General features: G+C 44.3%; 1 protein-coding gene across 1 annotated transcript; it reads right to left on the reverse strand.

Annotated features, from left to right (window-relative positions):
• Positions 1-969: 969 nt before the first annotated feature.
• Positions 970-14,118, reverse strand: LOC143291520 (uncharacterized). The gene is made up of 6 exons (XM_076601415.1): positions 14,022-14,118; positions 10,520-11,056; positions 9,237-9,526; positions 7,012-7,266; positions 3,002-3,709; positions 970-1,838 (listed from the first exon to the last, which is right to left on the reverse strand). The coding sequence occupies exons 2-6, from the start codon at positions 10,909-10,911 to the stop codon at positions 1,393-1,395; spliced, it is 2,091 nt and encodes a 696-aa protein (XP_076457530.1). The 5' UTR covers positions 10,912-11,056; positions 14,022-14,118; the 3' UTR covers positions 970-1,392.
• Positions 14,119-19,276: the final 5,158 nt, after the last annotated feature.

Raw genomic sequence — 19,276 nt, forward strand, 5'->3', positions numbered from 1 at the left:
AGCAAGACCTCTGAACTTTCCTCTCACTCCTTGCAGCTACCCTGTCAACGGCCGGGTCACACACACACACACACACACACACACAGAGCAGAATGGAAAGTTCCAGAGAGGTCCCAGAGGATGACGCATGGGAAAGCCAGGGTTCCTACAGGCATAAAGCGACAAAGTTCCCAGTACGCCTTTTCCAAAACCCTGCGTTACATTTTTCTAGACCCAGAAACAAAGTCAAACATATTGTACAGACATACAGGTACACATAAACGCATACACTTCAGAATTATTACCACACAAAGTGAGATGCTGTGAGAGAAAAGACATTTTCTCTGCAAATACTTTGTCAGTTGACACCAAATTAGGCATAAAAATAGGAAAAATTCAGTTCTTTCTAGTCATCTTGTTTAAAACAATATTGCACCTCTGGGATGGGCACAAAAAAATAAAAAAATGAAGCCTAATTATATGCAAACTGCATTTACTGTTATATCTATACTTTTTGTATTCTCTAAACTTGGCACTTTGATCTGATATTCTGACCCAACAACAAGAGCAGTCATTATTATCATTTTTTGTTCAAACAGGAACTTCTTTTGCTAAGCATGGAAGTTTTATTTATTTTGCAAACGTTTTGGTGCAGATAGTAAAAAAGGGAAATTACTCTGTAATTAATGCTAGGGGACTTAATTTGCTTTAAACTGATCTTTCTCATCTTAAACATTACATTTTGAAATTATACTCCCCCCCACTGTTAAAAAGCACTCACGGTACAGACAGACAGGACTCACCCCACACCAACACACAGTCCTCCCCCAAAATCTACAGGGACCCGAACTCCCATTCCTTCCTCCACTTGTCAGGGTTGATGTGGTGGTGGAAGAAAAGGCCGAGCGGTTCATGTGAACACCCCCCCCCCCCCTCTTTCTGCCGAATAAATATTTTAAAAAAAGACCATCAAGAACACCCGCACCAACACCTTGGCAAACACCCCCTACCGAGACACTAACCCCCCCACTCCCCACGGCCCCATCCTGGTTGATCTGATGGTAGGAAAAGACTGAGTGGCCCATAGACAACCCACTTGCTGATAAAACAACAACAACAACAACAACAAAAAAAGAAAGAAAAAAAAAAAAGAAAAAGAAAAATGAACATGGTGAAGAAGACTCACACCAACAACACTTGACCAACAAGAGACTCGAACCCCCAGCCCCTCCCTTCACTTTGTCCGGATTGATGTGGTGGTGGTAGAAGGCTGAGCGACTCATTGACAACCCTGTTGCTGATGTAAAGAAAAAAAAAAAAAAAAAAAAAAAAAAACAACCCAAAAAACCCCATGGTGAAGAAGACTCACACCAACAACACTTGGCCAACAGACAGACCCGAACCCCCTACCCCTCACTTGTCCGGGTTGATGTGGTGGTAGAAGAAGGCCGAGCGGCCCATGGACAGTGACATGGGCATGGCCAGAGAGGTGAGGGCGTGGCTCCCCATGGGGTGCGAGGAGTGCATCACAGGACTCCCCGCGTGACTCCCCGCCCCATGGAGAACCACCGTCGACGACGTCGGTGTCGGAGTGTGCGCCGCCGTCGGCTGGCTGAGCTGCTGTTGTTGTTGCTGCTGTTGTTGTTGTTGCTGTTGTTGTTGTTGTTGCTGTTGCTGCTGGGAGAGGGCGTGGGGGGTGGAGGAGGAGGAGGAGTGGGGGCGGGGGGAGCGGTCCTTGCTGGCTGCCCGGATGATGGCGAGGTCCTCGTCGATGCCGCTGTGCTTGGCCTTGTGCTTGTTGAGGTGGGCGCTCTGGCCAAAGGTCTTGCCGCAGATCCCACACTCGTACGGCTTCTCTCCTGCACAGCGGAGGACACACACATAACACACATGTAAAGCGTGGCACCGCTGTCTCTCTCTCAATTATCGTAAAATTTAGACACTTAGCAGCAATTGTTTCCCTCAACTATGGCCCCTGCGGCTTGTTTGCGGATTTTTCCGATGTTGCGGGCTTTCCCAATGACACGTTCAGGTCAAATCAAGTGTTGCTGTCATTCTCCAGTGTTGGTTTTAAATTCACATTAGGTTTCAAAACTGGTTTTGACCCTGTGAATTTAAAACTCTGTGTAACAGTATGCTAGTGTTAACTGGTCACGTTTTCTCCCTCCAAATTTACACATGGCCTTTACGCACACGAGATATTCAGTTGATCACTCTTACTCAAACAACTTCTATGATGCTGAAAATACAACACAATGCCTATGATTCAGCTTTCAAACTATATGCAATCTGTCAAGTTTCTCCTTTGTGTGGCTAATTTTGAGATGTTTTTGCACTGGTTTTTTTGTGTGTAACATTTGTGGCTTGTAAACCACTGTGGTTTAGGTGTGAATAAATTCCCAATTTTCTGTTAAAGGTTTCCCATTGATATCAAATGCAATACTGTTAGTGTTAGTTATCGGCAAGGTACCAAAAAAAAAAAAAAATTACAAAAGAGGCAAAACATGTGAGTCAGCAGTGACTGTTTGCGTTGCGTCAGCGTGACACGGAAATCAGCCAGCATGTGGTGTATGTGTCTGATTAGTACTTATGACAGCTACGGATGTGTAGTGACTGTGTGTGGCTTTGGAAAACTGTACATGACAAGACTGCCCTTTCTCACATGCACACATCCACAAACACATACAGACATCCACCACAACTCAGTATAGACCCATCCACACAATAACAACCCCACCCCCTCCCAACCCCCCTCACCAGAATGGGTCCTCATGTGCCTCTGCACTGATGTCGTGGGACTCATAATAAATCTTGGAGTTGGGACACACACACCACAACACCCCCACATCATCCCCTGACACACAAACACCCTCCTCGACTGTATAGGTCCCCATGTGACTCTGAAGACCACAGCAATTGCAGAACTGGTGGCAGATATTGCAAACATACACACACACACCAATAAACACCCCCCCCACACACACACACACCCCTCCCACCCACACCCACACACCCTCCTCACCAGTATGGGTCCTCATGTGCCTCTGCAGAGCGCTGAAGTAGCGGAACTCCTTGTGGCAGATCTTGCACAGCTGACCCCCGCTGCCAGACGATGGCCCCGCCGACGCCGTAGACAGCTTCAGTTTCAGTGACCCCCCCGACGATGACCCCTGAATCCCTGACTTGTCGTCCTCCTCACTGTTGGACTCACTGTTGGCCGACTCCCCGCCGCCCTTCTTGCCCTTCTTGCCCCGCTTGCCACCGTCCTCCTGCTGGTCAAACGTCTGGTACTGTGGCACCCCCGACGATGACCCCGACGGGGGCGGGGGCACCATGGTGGGGAGGGTGGGGGGCACCCCCTGCAGCGCGTTGTGGTGGTGGAAGGGGCTCCCTGACAGCGCGATGGTCGACAGGGTCGGCAGTGCCGACAGCGGCGGCGAAAAGGTCATGGCCGAGACAGGGGGAGGCGACAGCGGGGTCAGGTTGGGCGTGCTGCTTCCCCCCCCTCCCCCTCCACCAGCGGAGAAGGAAGAGGAAGGGGTGGGGAGGGGGTCCTCAGGGAGGGGGGAGGTGGTCTGGCAGGAGGACTCGGTGGTCTTGGTGCGCCGCTTCTTCTTGCCCAACTTGGGCACGTAGGGCACGCCCTTGCAGCCCTTCTTCTGGTGAGACTGCATGTGCGTCAGCTGGGAGAAGCCCCGCATGCACCCCGGGCACTCAAACGGCTTTTCTCCTGAAACCAGGGAGCCATCAGCATTGACTCACCTCTCTTTTCATAGCTAAAAACAAAACAAAACAAACAAAAAAAAACACAAAACAAGGACTAAAACAATTAACAAAATCAAATAACAAAACAAAAACAACAACAAAAAACCGCAAAAAACAAGACTTTTCAAGCCCCGAATAATGTTCTCTCATTTTTCCCATAGCCTTTTCCAGACCAGCATGACTGTATGAACTGGGGGCACTAAGCAAATAAACGCTATCAAGCGCTGGGACTGTGGCACCTGAACCTGGGTATGACTGTGTGGTGAGGCCTCTGGATAGGGGGCAATTTGGATACGACACTGGAATGGCATGGATGATAGAGGCAGCAGAACAAAAAACCAAAAAAAGTTCGCTGGCTAAAGAGAAAAAGCGGCGATGCAGATGTGTCCAGAGCTGAAAGAGTGCTACCCTTTTACTTTTCCTTCTTCTTCCTCTGCTACAGCAGCATAATTTTCTTCTTCTTTTTTTCTTTTCTATTTTTCTTTTCTTTTTTATCAGACGAAAAACAAAATGAAGTGTTACACTACCGCACCACTTCTGTCAAGGGTAGAATGACTGACAGGTCCAATCTCATTTTAAAAAAATATTACAAAAAGTCATTTCCTGCAGAAATCATCATTGCTATCATTTCCTTTCTTATATACACCGTCATAAACTAACGATTCTTTGGATTTTGACGCTGTTTATAATGCCCTGAAGATATGTTTTATATGCTACTATTCGTGTCCTCTTCTGTCTTTCTACCAGAAGAGATTTTTCTTACATACTACCATCAGTGTTTTCCCCACTCTACCCCGAAAAGAATCATGGTTATCATGAATGCCATTACCAGTAATCTTTGAACTTTAAAACTGTTGAGATTTTTTTGTATTCATATGCTACCGTCAGTGTTACCACCTCTCTCTTCCAAAAAAAAAAATCATCATACTCTCAATCATTTTCTTACAAAATCATCATTGCCATCATTTCCTATCTGATAGATAAATTAGGCATTCTTTTAAATTTGAAGCTGTTTATTAATCATAAATCTTTTTTTTTTTTCCATACTACCATCAGTGTTTCTGCCTCTCTCCCCCATAAACAATCATAATTACCATTAATGCCCTCACCAGTTTTCTTTGAACTTTGAAGCTGTTTAGAATATTATTTTGAAATCAAAAAAGAAAGTTAAAAAAAATCATTATATTGCAAATCCCCTCACCACCATTTTTTTTTTTTTTTTTAACCTGGAAGCTGTTTGGATTATTTCAAAAGATTTTTTTCCTTATATTATAGTTACCATCACTGTTACCATGTCTGTCCACCAGAAAAAAAAAGTTTTTATCAAACTAACATCAGTTTTACCACCTCTAAAAATATTTTACAAACTACCATCAATATTAGTGTCTGTCTCTCTCCCTCTACAATGAATTATAATTACCGTCATTCCCCTTACCAGCAGTCTTTGAAACCTGAAGCTGTTACAAATATTCTAAAAGATTTTCTGATATACTACCATGGCTGTTACCATCTCTGTCCCAAAGAAAATACGTCATCATACTATCATGACCATCTCTGTCCCTACCAGGAAGAATCACCATTACCGTCAGTGTCATCGTCTGTCCACCATAACCACCATCATAAACACCGCTGTCCCTCTCAGAATGGATCACCACTACCATCAGTGTCACCGTCTGTCTCTCTCTGTCCGTCGGAACGACCGTCATTACAGTCGCTGTCCCTCCCAGAAAAGAATGACCATAATGCATTTTGTCCCTCCCAGAAACAAAGAAAGAATCACCATCACGGTCAGTGTCACCGTCGGTCTCTGTCCATTAGAACGACCACCATTACAGTCATTGTTCCTCCCCGAAAGACAGAAAGAATCACCATTACAGTCATTGTCCCTCCCAGAAAGACAGAAAGAATCACCATTACAGTCATTGTCCCTCCCAGAAAGACAGAAAGAATCACCATTACAGTCATTGTCCCTCCCAGAAAGAAAGAATCACCATTACAGTCGTTGTTCCTCCCAGAAAGACAGAAAGAATCACCATTACAGTCATTGTCCCTCCCAGAAAGACAGAAAGAATCACCATTAGTCATTGTCCCTCCCAGAAAGAATCACCATTACAGTCACTGTCCCTTCCAGAAAGACAGAAAGAATCACCATTACAGTCATTGTTCCTCCCAGAAAGAATCACCATTACAGTCATTGTCCCTCCCAGAAAGAAAGAATCACCATTACAGTCATTGTCCCTCCCAGAAAGAAAGAATCACTATTAATGTCAGTGTCACCGTCAGTCTCTGTCCATTAGAACGACCGTCCCTCCCAGGTAGAATCACCACAACTGTCAGTGTCACCATTTGTCCATCAGAACGACCGTCTCTCCCAGAAAGAATCACCATAACTGTCAGTGTCACTGTTTGTCCATCAGAACAACCGTCCCTCCCAGAAAGAATCACCATAACTGTCAGTGTCACTGTTTGTCCATCAGAACGACCATCCCTCCCAGAAAGAATCACCATAACTGTCAGTGTCACTGTTTGTCCATCAGAACGACCGTCCCTCCCAGATAGAATCACCATAACTGTCAGTGTCACTGTTTGTCCATCAGAACGACTGTCTCTCCCAGAAAGAAAGAATCACCATAACTGTCAGTGTCACTGTTTGTCCATCAGAACAACTGTCCCTCCCAGAAAGAAAGAATCACCATAACTGTCAGTGTCACTGTTTGTCCATCAGAACGACCATCCCTCCCAGAAAGAAAGAATCACCATTACTGTCAGTGTCACCACTGGTCTCTGTCCATTAGAACGACCGTCCCTCCCAGAAAGAATCACCATTACTGTCAGTGTCATCATTGGTCTCTGTCCATCAGAACGACTGTCTCTCCCAGAAAGAATCACCATAACTGTCAGCGTCACCATCGGTCTCTGTCCATTAGAACGACCGTCCCTCCCAGATAGAATCACCATAACTGTCAGTGTCACTGTTTGTCCATCAGAACGACTGTCCCTCCCAGAAAGAAAGAATCACCATTACTGTCAGTGTCACTGTCCATCAGAACGACCGTCCCTCTCAGAAAGAAAGAATCACCATTACTGTCAGTGTCATCATTGGTCTCTGTCCATTAGAACGACCGTCCCTCCCAGATAGAATCACCATAACTGTCAGTGTCACTGTTTGTCCATCAAAACGACCGTCTCTCCCAGAAAGAAAGAATCACCATAACTGTCAGTGTCACTGTCCATCAGAACGACTGTCATTACCATCGCTGCCCTCACCGGTGTGGGAGCGCTGGTGGCGCTTCAGCTCGCTCTCAAAGACGAACTCCTTGTGGCAGAAGTGGCACTCCAGCACCCGCCGCCCCTTGGTGTGCAGCTTGGCATGTGCCAGGAAGTTCTCGTAGGAGGTGAAGGTCATGTTGCAGACGGAGCACTGCGGCAGGTGCTTGGGCTGGTGTGTGCGCTTGTGGGCCGCCAGGTGGGTGGCCTGGGTGAAGCCCCGCCCACACTCACTGCAGTTGTAAGGCTTCTCCCCTGATGGGCACAGCACCGGGGGGCAACAGCGTCAAAGCATAATCAAGTCACGTTGCTGGTTACAGTACAGCCCGGCTGACCATACAGGGGCCAGTTTGGGGCTGATTACCCTCCCGTCAAGTTCTTAAAACCAGTCCATGGGAATACAAAGATTAAAAGGTTAGTTAAGGGGCCAGTTCAGGGATGCTTACCCCCCTGCCCCCCACCCCCTCTCCTCCTTCCTCAATTCTTAAAACCAGTCTATGAGAACACACAATAATATTATACAGTTAGTTAAACATGTAAATCAGTTACGCCACTGATAGGTACACGAAAAGTAGTAACTGCACTTCAAACTTCTCGTGCTACAGTGGTTTCATTTTGCCACGGTTCAGTAGTTTAGGGGTTAGAATAAACACTGCCAATTCAAATTTGCAAGTTTCCTACACATCAAGCTCCAAATATAAGAAAGAAATCACTCACAAGCATCCCACATTCCTTCATTTACAAGCAAAGGTGTTTGGTGATTGTTTTTTTTTTTACGATCCTACCTGTCATTTTACACTTAACACTTTATTTCATGTTTATGAAAAAAAAATCTACTGATAACTTTACTTGTTTGACGTTTACAATTACATCCTCAACATGTTTTGTTTTGTTTTTTTGTTTTTGCTGCCCCAATAACCATGCCAATTTAGTGACGCTACTCCCACATTCCCCATACAAAGCCACACCCAGCTTCATCTGCCACAGCCCAACACCTGCAAGAAACAATCAATAGTGGGATGTCAAGAGGCCACACACCACAGGAGACCCTGCACTGATGCTGAGTCACTTCCGCGGTGTTCACTACCTACTGAGCCCCAGGCAACTGACGACAATTATGATTATCACACAGCCATGGAGGCAGTGGGAGTGAAGATCCCTTCAGCATCCATCCATCATCAGTCCCCTGCAAATCTGCCAGCAGTAAAGACTCTGGGTGGATCTCACCATGAGTAGAGGGAAAATAAAAACTGGTCACCATGAGAACAGGGCATTAACTAGAGGCCTCGGAGTTTGGGGTAATTTCATCTTCTATATTTGATGACAAATGATAATGAGGATGATGGTGATACCGCTCTGGAGGTCCATTCAGATTTGGATGTATATGATAAGGCTGTACTCCTAATACGCTTTGTGAAATACAAACACCTGCAGTGCTGGTCAGGAAATTTGTACAACACTCCCAAAGATGCATCTGTGAAGAGGATGAGGATGACCTTACTGTGTGGTCAGTCTTCCCATGTGAGCCCACATCACCCTAGATGGGAGCTGACTAGCGGGCAAAAAAAAACCCCCAACCTCTCAAGCCTGCTTTCTCCAGAACACAAACCACATTGCCAAGGTGACTGGTAAAACAGTATGCTTTCTCATCCATACTCTTCTGACAAGAAATTTATGTCTTGGGGGTGATTCACTACTTCTGACTGTGCCACTACATCTAAGTGCTCCATTACAAAAAAATGTCACACACACAAAACCTGCTTGAAGACTCAGATGGACTGACATTATGACAAATCATTGAATATGGCATATTCCAACACATAATTCAGGCATTAAAATACACCTCATTCACAAATGACACGTCACACACACACAATGACTGACAGTTTAACAGTATCAGACCACTGGCATTGCCAACTGCTAAGGCAGACCAGAATCAAGGCAACACACTGATCCTGGATGTTATTGTTAAACTCCATACTGTTTCCCCAATCCCTGGACCACCTATATAAAAAAAAATTTATTCAGAGCTCTTGGCAAACATATAAAAGCCACTCATTCAAAAACAGAATTAAGTAACCAGAAGTTTCCCTTTCCTGTTCTTCCCTTTAATGATTCTTGTATGAGATGAGATCACATAACATAACCCAGCCCAACCCCTCACACCCATGCCCCCCCAACCCCCCCCAAACCACCTCTTTGCCCAACAGCCCCCATGCACTGACCAGTGTGGACGCGGCTGTGTCGCTTGAGGTCAAAGGGGTAGCTGAACTCCTTGCCGCACTCCTCGCACTCCAGCTTCTTCAGCTTGGGCCGCGAGTTCTTGGGCTGCCGGGGCTGCTTTGAGCCCTTGCCCTTGCTACCGCGGGCCGCATACTTGGAGAACCACTTACGCATCGATGACAGGCTCTCGGTCTTGGACACATTGCCCGAGCCCCCCTCCCCGGAGTTGGTATAGCTGGTGAACCACTTCTTCTTCAGGCTAGGCTGAGAGCCCGACGTGCCGTTGTCTCCGCTGGGGTCAGGCAGGGTGGGAAAATAGATACTGCCATTGTCACTTATTAACTTGCTACAATTTGTTACAACAAATTGAATAATGCACTGAAAAAACAACAAAAACAGAAAAAAGAACAGAAAATGTGCTCTGTGACCAGCACACACACACACACACACACACACAAACACACACACTGACACAGTGCATGTTTTGTAATGTATTATTCTTTTGCCACAATAAAAAACAGTTCTCCATGTGAAATTTGGACTGCTCTCCCCAAGGAGAGTGTGTTGCTACAGCCTACAGTTACAATGCCACTTTTTTTCTTTTTCTGCCTGCTGCTGTATATATGTTTTCTGTACAAAGTGGGTTTTTTCAAAGAATTTTGCCAGGGACAACGCTTTTGTTGCCATTGGTTCTTTTAAGTGCGCTAAGTGCCTGCTGCTCCAGGGATCTCAGATTATCATCTCATCCAAAAACTAACAGTAACACTCAGACCACCACTCAAGGTCTACTGGAGGGGGAGAAAATAATCAAGAGCGTGGGATTCAAACCTGTGTGCTCAGATTCTCTCACAAACACTCAACATGGCATCCTCCTCTGCCCAACCAACACATCATACAACTAATTTGTGGTATCTGTATACATAACGATAATGATGCATACATGCACTAAGCATGGCTATTATTCTCCTTTTTTTTTTTAACACTGTCTGGCTGAAGTTAAACTTAAACATTACTTTTGTTTCAAAATGTCATAATACAAGCAGAATGAATTCGACAGGACAAGAAAGCCTCATATCAAGTCCTGTTGTATTATACATGTACAGATAAATGCTGAATATGTCATTAAGTGAAAGATACCTCTGCAGACCAACTAGGTAGATCTTTGAACACTGTAGCGGACTCCTAATCCTTCCTCAACCCTCCCAGTCTCACTCCTACTTCATGCACATTTACACAAAGCACATCCATTCCATTCAATATTACTGAATTCACCGAAAATTCTCACCTCACACTGCCCAAAGAATCCCCCGAGTCCTCCTTGTTGGACAGATGCTGTGCCTGCTGTTGCTGCGCTTGCTGCTGTTGCTGCTGCTGCTGCTGTTGCTGTTGCTGCTGCACGTACACAGGACTGGTGTCTTGCTGAGGCGGCGCTGCCGCCGCCTGCTGCTGCTGTTGCTGCTGCTGCGCTGCCTGCTGCTGCAGGTTGAACGTAGTGACGTCCCCCTTGTCGTTTTTGACTGAGGCGAATGTGGGCGTGTTGTCCGAGTATAGGTTGGCAAAGTAGGGGCTGGGGAAGTGGGAGGTGGAGACGGAGGGGATGCGTCCTGCGAAGAGGTTGTCGTGTGTGTTGATGGTGGACATGGTGAGGGGGGGCATGCGATAGGTGTTGGGGTCCATGATGATGGTGTGGTAGCCTGCCACCGTGATGCCGGGGACGCCTGGGATCAGGCTGCCGATCAGGGTGCAGGGGGTTAAAGAGGCCGTTGGTTGGCTGGCCGTGAAATCCGTCAACGTACAAGGACGGACTCTCACTCTGAGAGCTCTGGAAAAGAAGAAGAAAAACTGTGTCTCTTTTAACTGGCTAGGTTTGTAGGTGTGTGTGTGTGCTTGTGTGTGAGTGTGTGTGTGTGTATGTGTGTGAGCGCATGAGCATGTGTGTGTGTGTGTGTGTTTGTGTGTATACATTTGTACACTCTATGTGTGTGTGCATACTGAGTGTGTGTGTGTGTTAGCGCATGCGTGCGTGCGTGTGAGTGAGAGAGAGAGAGAGAGAGAGAGAGAGAAAGTGTGAGACAGAAGGAGAGAGAGAGGGAGATAGAGACTGAGAGAGAGAACTAATCTGAATTATTTTACATCCTGTTTGATAAAGCTAGCTAAGCATTAATTTGTGGTTACAAATGTGAAAAGGTGAATCAACCTAACATTTTCTTCTTCATTTATTTTTGCACTGATTTTATATATATATATATATATTACATACGAAGAATAATAATGAGCCATTACTCCAAATAAAAAGCCGAATACTGCATTTTGCTATCTTAAATATTATTGAATTAAAAAGTTTTAAACTGAAGATAGTTAAAAGCATGTTCTCCAGGTCTTTCACTTCCACTTCCAGTCTGTCTCACAAACACTATACACAAAAACACACACTACATCACCAGTTGGTAAAACAGAAACTGAAGACAAAAGCAGCCAAATTATGTCCCTTGACCTGGCGTCAGGGTTTATTTTGTTATAATAGAAGTCTATAAAAAGTATCATTGACTAACAATGGCTGCTATCTTAGATTAGAACCAAGCTGAATGGTCTTCCCTTTGACTGACAAGGTGAATTTCAACTTCAAATAAGCAAGGTTTTTGTGATTTTTTTTCTTCTTTTTCTCTTAAACTTGCCATTAGCTGCCATGCCAAACTGTGGATTAATTCTATATCAACTAGTCAAATTTTGGCTTAAGAGTTAGAACTTAAAAGCATGAAAAATGTACTTGTACCAAATGTTAAGTACTACGTTTATAAATTTTTGTCATGAAAAAGTCAGGATAAGGATCTAACAAAATCTGCTATTTATTATGAAAAGGAAAAACGAAAATGTCACTGACTGAGACCAGTGTTCCCAATTACGTACGCATGTGCGTAAATGACGCATGGATTTCAATATTTTTGGTATGTGCGACATGACGCACATTTTTTCTCTGAAAAAAACAAAAAACAAAACTGCTTCTAAACCGCCAAGCACTGGCAGACAACATGCCTGCTTCACAGAGTTTCTTCCTTTACCAGAGACGAATACGTTTACCCAGTGCACAGAACACATTTGCTCAATCATCAACCATTCCGTACAAATGCTGAAATTGTCACTGATGCGCTGGTTAGAGCACAAATACACACTCATCATCAACTAAAAGCTGTATTAGCAGAGATTCTGGACAAACTATTGTTGAAATGTGATCAAAGCCGAATGAGAATGAAGACACTGCAAAGGCCGCATGGACAGGTGTCAAGTTTAATGACAGATTGCTGGAGGAGTTTGACTGGTGTTAATTTTGCTCTGGGATGCTTTTCTGCACAATCTGCATTTGAGGTTCACAGTCAAAAAATGCTTTTGACAAGCGGCCACTTGGCAACAAATTTAAAAAAACACACACAAAAAAACAGAGACAACCTGACAGTGACAGAAGATTCAGCTGAGAAATTCTGTCAATAGAAAAAGCACCTGAGGCTGGTTTGAAGTGAATGAAAAAATGAAGTTCAGAATTCAATTCATCATATTTGGGTTATTAAAGTCTGATGCATGATGCCTGACAGCATGCTTAATTTTAGTTTTGTTTTATGTTTTGCTTCATGTGACTTGGTACTTGAGCTTTTTTCTTCTTTGAAAAAATTGCTTTTTTAAAGTTTTGTTTGTGACAGTAATAGATTATATACCCAGACCATGCTAGCATGGAACTAGCATTGAGACACATTTGTTATTCATATTGTTGTGACTGCAGTCATTGAAAAAAACAAGTGTTGTTTTTTCTTTATCTTTTCAAATCTTAATAAATACTTTTACAATGGATTTCAATTTGACCAGTGTGCATACACATGTGTGTGTGTGATGTCTGAGGGAACAAACACACAAAAAAAGCAACAAGCTGAAACATGGGATGATTTAGACTGAATATGACTCTCAAAATTTGTGAAATGACCACCCCCCCCCCTCCCCCCAAAATGAGACAGAGGGTCATATTGAACCTCAAAATTTTCGGTGCAATGGGAAGATTGGAGACACACCTTTTTACACTTACAGTAACTTTACAGGGCATACCTAAACATTTTTTATTTTTTTTAGCGGGGCTTTGTAAATAAGACAAAGCAAAACTTACATATTTTACAATCAGACTTGCTTATTACTGGACTGCAGTTCCGACCAATTTCAACTTTGCATCATATCTTGTGAAATCAATAAATCAATGCAGAAACTTCTGAGTTTTCTGAGAAAGCCCTAAAAAGTGGAGCCCAATTTATTGTGCTATAGATTCCGTACCAATCACCACAATGTGGAATGATAAATACTTGAAGCAATGAGACGTGCAACGATGTCTATTAATTATAATCTTTACTATATCCTCCACGAAATTTAATTATGATGTAACCAAAAAAATACCTATGTACTGTCCGAAACTACAATCCTGCACCACCCCAGCGAAGTCCACGCTCAAAATTATGTCGCACACGATCACAATTTGACCAAGAAAAGCACAGAAAGCATCGTTGTGCACAAATCTTTTAACATCAACGGAAACTTTACTATGTGCACAAATAATAACAGGCATCTAAATATGCTTAATTTTGCAGAAAAGCATGAAAATGTAAAAGATTTCGTCGTTCAATTGCTTTTGCCCGTTGAAATCGGTGGTCTCCCTTGCGCGCTCCGTCGTGACACATTTTTTTCGAAATTAATATGCAAGGCTTGAGACGTACTGATGAATAATATGCTAAAACAAAAGCAAAACATGTCCTTACCTCGCAAGACGAAGTACATATGTTCTTCTTTGACAACAAATCGTTAAAAAATATTTTTTTATATGCCTTTGTTTCCAGACGAAGAACTAAAAACCGGAAGTTCAAGTCTGTTAACCTGCACGATTTACAGATGGAACCAATCGTTGATTGGCCAATTGCCTTCCCTGCAAATTTATGTCAGGAAAAACGAGCTTTTGCGCAGCGATTTCCATATTTCCCCATGACAAAGAGGTTAGCATCACTCTCAGATGAAGGAAAAACATAAATCGTACTTCATTAACACGTAAAAGAGCTCAAATTTATAGAGAATTAACGAAATTTTATCAAAGGGAAGTAACAATCCAACGCTGGCTTGTTGAAATAAAATCGGCTTATTTCCCTTGCAACGTGAATGAACGATTCAATATCCGTTTCAGTTTCAGTTTCTGTACCGGTTAAAGCGTGTGGACAGATCCATATATGTTACACCAAAGATACCATATGGCAAAGACACGTAAGGTAAACCAAAGTCCATATGCGACGTCACTTTCAGTTTCGATTTCCCAAGGAGGTGTGTCAACATGTTTGGCGGCCGGCCAAGTCACGTATATGCTACATTCAATCAGTCTGATAAGAATATTCCTTACCAACAGCATTACCCGACGCGTTTAGTCAGGCCTTGAGTGCCTGCATTTATATAATTATCAGGTGATCGCTATCAGAGTGGATTGCTTCCACAGATTATTGCCAGAGGACAACACTTGAACTGAATTTGTTGCCCGGATGGGTTCTTCAGTGACACTGCCTGAGTGCACATTTGAATGCGTGTTTTCGCACCAGTTTATCGCTTCACCCGAATCGTGACAACTGAGACGCCAGTTTGATTTTCCAGTCAAACCTGGGAGAAAGGGTGAGGGTGGGAATCGAACGCACACCCTCACCGTCAGTCGGACTCTGTCAGTATTCAGTGGCGGACGGATAAGCGTCTCAGTTAACTACTCTGCAATCTTCCCCAGTCTAAAATGCTACGCGGCGCCGCGGTGCCCTTTTCCATCCCTGACAAACGAACTTCCGTCAATGAACAGTAACTTTCACGTGAAATATGTATTGAATATTTCTTCCGAACTCATGGGTCATTCATTCATCATTTCATTCATTCATTTTGCCCATCGCTCCTGGTGGAGCATAGGCCATCGGCGACCCCTCGCCATCGCACTCTGTTCTGGGCTGTTCTGGCCATTCCAGTCCAGTTGGTCGCTTGCTGCTTCAGCTCTGCCTCGGTATCTCGCCTCCAGCTGTTGAGAGAGAAGTGGAGGGATGGGTTGAATTACCTATTAAAAAATAAATGATAAACATAAAGTTCCAACTGAGAAGAAAAAAGAAAGAAAGAAAGACTGAAACTATAAATCGATGATAAATTGATGTCTTGGTACAACTAACGTACAATGAAGGATGCTCTCTCTCTCTCTCTCTCTCTCTCTCTCTCTCTCACACACACACACACACACACACACACACACACACACACACACACACACACACACACACACACACACACACTTGACACACACTTGTTTTCATTACTGATGATTTTCCCCAAAGTGATTTTTTTTTAATGAAAGATTTATCATACAACATGAAGAGAGAGTTATATTAGTTTGGTTTTGGTGTGCAATATGTCAAAAATTTTCCGTGACCACTGATACAGATAGACCAGTGTTCACGTGCATATGACAAGAATGGGATTTTCATCAGTGTTAATTATTGTAATAAGTTCTGCATGTTTTTGACAGTTGTACTGTGCGACGGTGATGTTAAGAATTACCTGCGTATGATCTTGAACCTAGACAGACACTTGAAATTTACCATAATAAGGTTTCGTTTTGGCATTTCTACCCTACATGTTACAGATATCAGTCCCACTTCAATTATTTTCGAAGTTTTGCATGTATATGACATTTGTACTGTGCGTGATGTTACGAATTACCTGTGTATGAACTTAGACAGATACTTGAAATTTATCGTAACAAGATTCCGTTTTGGCATATCTACGCTACATTTGATAGATATCCCAGTTATTTTCGCCAATGTCTACTTCTGGTATCTGAAAAAGGAAGCATTATCAGAAATTTGGCAGTGATAATATACTTAAACAAGGCACTGCATTTCAGATCTGTTGCAACGTCACAGTGTTCTCCATTTACTGTGCTTGTTTGTGTATTGTAGTACTTACCCAGTTCATGAGGGGCAATGGCCTTAATGGATAAAACATTCGCATCCGGCGGAGAGAGAGGGGGGGGGGGAGAAAGAGAGAAAGGGGGGAGAGGGAAGACAGAGAGAGAGGGGAGGAGAGAAAGAGAGAGGCAGAGAGAGGGGGGAGAAAGAGAGAGAGGGAGAGAGAGAAGGAGAGGGGGGAGAAATAGAGAGAGGGGGGACAGAGAGAGAGGGGGGAGAAAGAGAGAGAGAGGGAGAGAGAGAGAAGGGGAGAGAAAAAGGGGGGGGAGGGAGAAAGAGAGAGGGAATGAGAGAGAGACAGACAGACAGAGAGAAAGAGAGATGGAGAGAGAGGGGGGTAGAAAGAGAGAGAGGCAGAGAGAGAGAAAGAGAGAGGGAGATGGGGGAGAAAGAGAGAAAGAGAGAGAGAGGAGAGAGAGAGCAAAAGAAAGAGTCGAGATAGAGGGAGAGAGAGAAATCAACGTCAGTTCTGGATCGAGTATTTCAGACTGGAGAAAACCTCAAACTGCTGCAACACTCAAACACACGTACTTTTGAACAAACGCTATACGAGAACCGTGACACTTCAACGACACACACACATCATAGCAAATGGGACTAAAAACTAAAATGCTAAATAAAAACATTTTTTGAAAGTCTCCCGTAGCTATATACCGCCTTCGGGACAGTACTTGAATTGATATCCAACGTGTTCAGTGCTCGGCATAACAAGACCACGGGGCCCACTCCTCTCATTCTGTCGATTCAACCTTCCCCAACCAAAGCCAGGTCAGGCTGGCCAACCCAACGTCTTCTTCTTCTTCATCTTCCTCTTCTTCTTCGTTCGTGCGCTGCAACTCCCGCGTTCACTCGTATGTAAACGAGTGGGATTTTACGTGTATGGCCGTTTTTACCCAGCCATGTAGGCAGAGAGGGGAGGTCGGGGGAGGGGGGGGGGGCGGGGGGGGGGGGTGAATGCCGCTGTGTATGTTCTTGTTTCCATAACCCACCGAACGCTGACATGGATTACATGGATCTTTAACGTGCGTATTTGATCTCCTGCTTGTGTGTACACACGAAGGGGGTTCAGGGCACAAGTATATCTGCACATATGCTGGCCTGGGAGATCGGAAAAATCTCCACCCTTTACCCACCAGGCGCTGTTAGCGAGATTGGTACCCGGGACCCTCAGATTGAAAGTTCATCGCTTTAACCACTCGGCTATTGCGCCCGTCCAATGGATGCTGTCAGGCTTGAACAAAAAGGCAGAAAAGCGTCTTTTTCCAAGGACACAACACATTCACACCTGGGTGGAGTAAGGCCGGAAAAAAGGGGGGAAAAGCGCCTTTCCCAAGGACACAAGTTCACACCTGGATGGAGTAAGGCTGGAACAAAGGAGAAAAGCGCCTTTCCCAAGGACACAAGTTCACACCTGGATGGAGTAAGGCCGGAAAAAAAAGGGGGGAAAGCGCCTTTCCCAAGGACACAAGTTCACACCTGAATGGAGTGTAGCCGGAAAAACGGAAAAAGGCGCCTTTACCAAAGACACAAGTTCACACCTGGATGGAGTAAGACCAGAAAAAAGGGGGGGAAAGCGCCTTTCCCAAGGACACAAGTTCACACCTGGATGGAGTAAGGCCAGAAAAAAGGGGGGGAAAGCGCCTTTACCAAAGACACAAGTTCACACCTGGATGGAGTAAGGCCGGAAAAAAAGGACGAAAGCGCCTTTCTCAAGGACACAACACAAGAGGCAAAACGCAGTCTCGAACCCGGATCACCGGTGGATTAGAAGTCCTTAGCGGCATCGCCTAACCGTTGCTACCACGGCTTCCACTGCTGGACCCAAACAACCACCCTCCCATTCCCTCTGAAAGTACTCTCTCTGTGTGTGCGTGTGTGTGTGTGTGTGTGTGTGTGTGTGTGTGTGTGTGTGTGTGTGTGTGTCTGTCTGTCTGTCTCTCTCTCTCTCTCTCTCTCTCTTCCATGCTTATGAACTAATGTAGTATCGTCAGAAGTGTAGACTGTTCAGGACGGAGACTGGATGTGAAACAAAAGCCACACCTTTGCTTATCCATTATCTTCGATAAATGAAGAATTTTGTCTTGTCTTGTCTTGTCTTGTGTGTGTGTGTGTGTGTGTGTGTGTGTGTGTGTGTGTGTGTGTGTGTGTGTGTGTCTGTGTGTGTGTCTCCAAAAGTGCATGGGCATATCATGGCCTATCATGTGTGTAATTGTGTTGTGTATACACTTTTGTTTTAACATCAGAAGTGGTGTGGCATGTTTGGATCTGTCCATACGCTTTAACGCATCTTTGAAAATTAAATGAAACAGTGCATTCACTAAACCAGTTGGTTTTGGATTTTGTTTTGTTTTTCCTTGGTTGATGGTCGCTTTAACACATCCTGTTCCCACCAAAAGGATGCTAACCTGTCTCTCAAACGCTGAACACACACACACAGACACACACGGACACACAGATACACAGACACACACACACACACACACACACTGTTATTTATATTTACATTGTTGTAGGTTAATACTTGTTGATATGCATATACATATTCTTCCCATGACAACTCATTCAATACACACCACAACCTCTTTAGACTTTTTCTTATAATATACTTTTCCTCTGATACATAACATGTACTTTTTTTTCTTTTTTTTAACACTAATATTCACATGCATTCCCTTTCCTTTATACACTACTTTACTCCTTTCCGTCTAAAAACACTTACAGTGAATAGACGTTAAACTGAAGAAAACACACACACACACACACACACACACACACACACACACACACACACACACACACACAGAATGAAAGAGGCAGAGCTTGAATCAAACACCTGATATCAACTTCAACCCTCACTTCGTATTTCCCACAAAGCAGAAAAAAAAAGTAACCCTAAATTTTGCCGTTTTGGCGAATTCCCCAGACCATAACAGTCTCGAAAAGGCGCATGCGCGACAACCCGGATCCACACCAGCTTTCAAACACAAACAATACACCCCCCCCCCCCCCCCCCCTCCCCTACAACAGTCGTCTGCGTCTCC

The sequence above is a fragment of the Babylonia areolata genome, chromosome 17 (assembly GCF_041734735.1).
Source record: "Babylonia areolata isolate BAREFJ2019XMU chromosome 17, ASM4173473v1, whole genome shotgun sequence".
Taxonomy (NCBI): domain Eukaryota; kingdom Metazoa; phylum Mollusca; class Gastropoda; order Neogastropoda; family Buccinidae; genus Babylonia; species Babylonia areolata.

What these genes read in the sequence shown, in the direction of transcription:
- LOC143291520 (XM_076601415.1), bottom strand. Translation starts at nt 10,911, where the DNA reads ATGGACCCCAACACCTATCGCATGCCCCCCCTCACCATGTCCACCATC. An exon ending in ACACAGCCGCGTCCACACTG is followed by an intron (nt 7,267 to 9,236) that starts GTCAGTGCATGG and finishes TGTGCCCATCAG; the next exon opens with GGGAGAAGCCTTACAACTGC. An exon ending in CCACCAGCGCTCCCACACCG is followed by an intron (nt 3,710 to 7,011) that starts GTGAGGGCAGCG and finishes CCCTGGTTTCAG; the next exon opens with GAGAAAAGCCGTTTGAGTGC.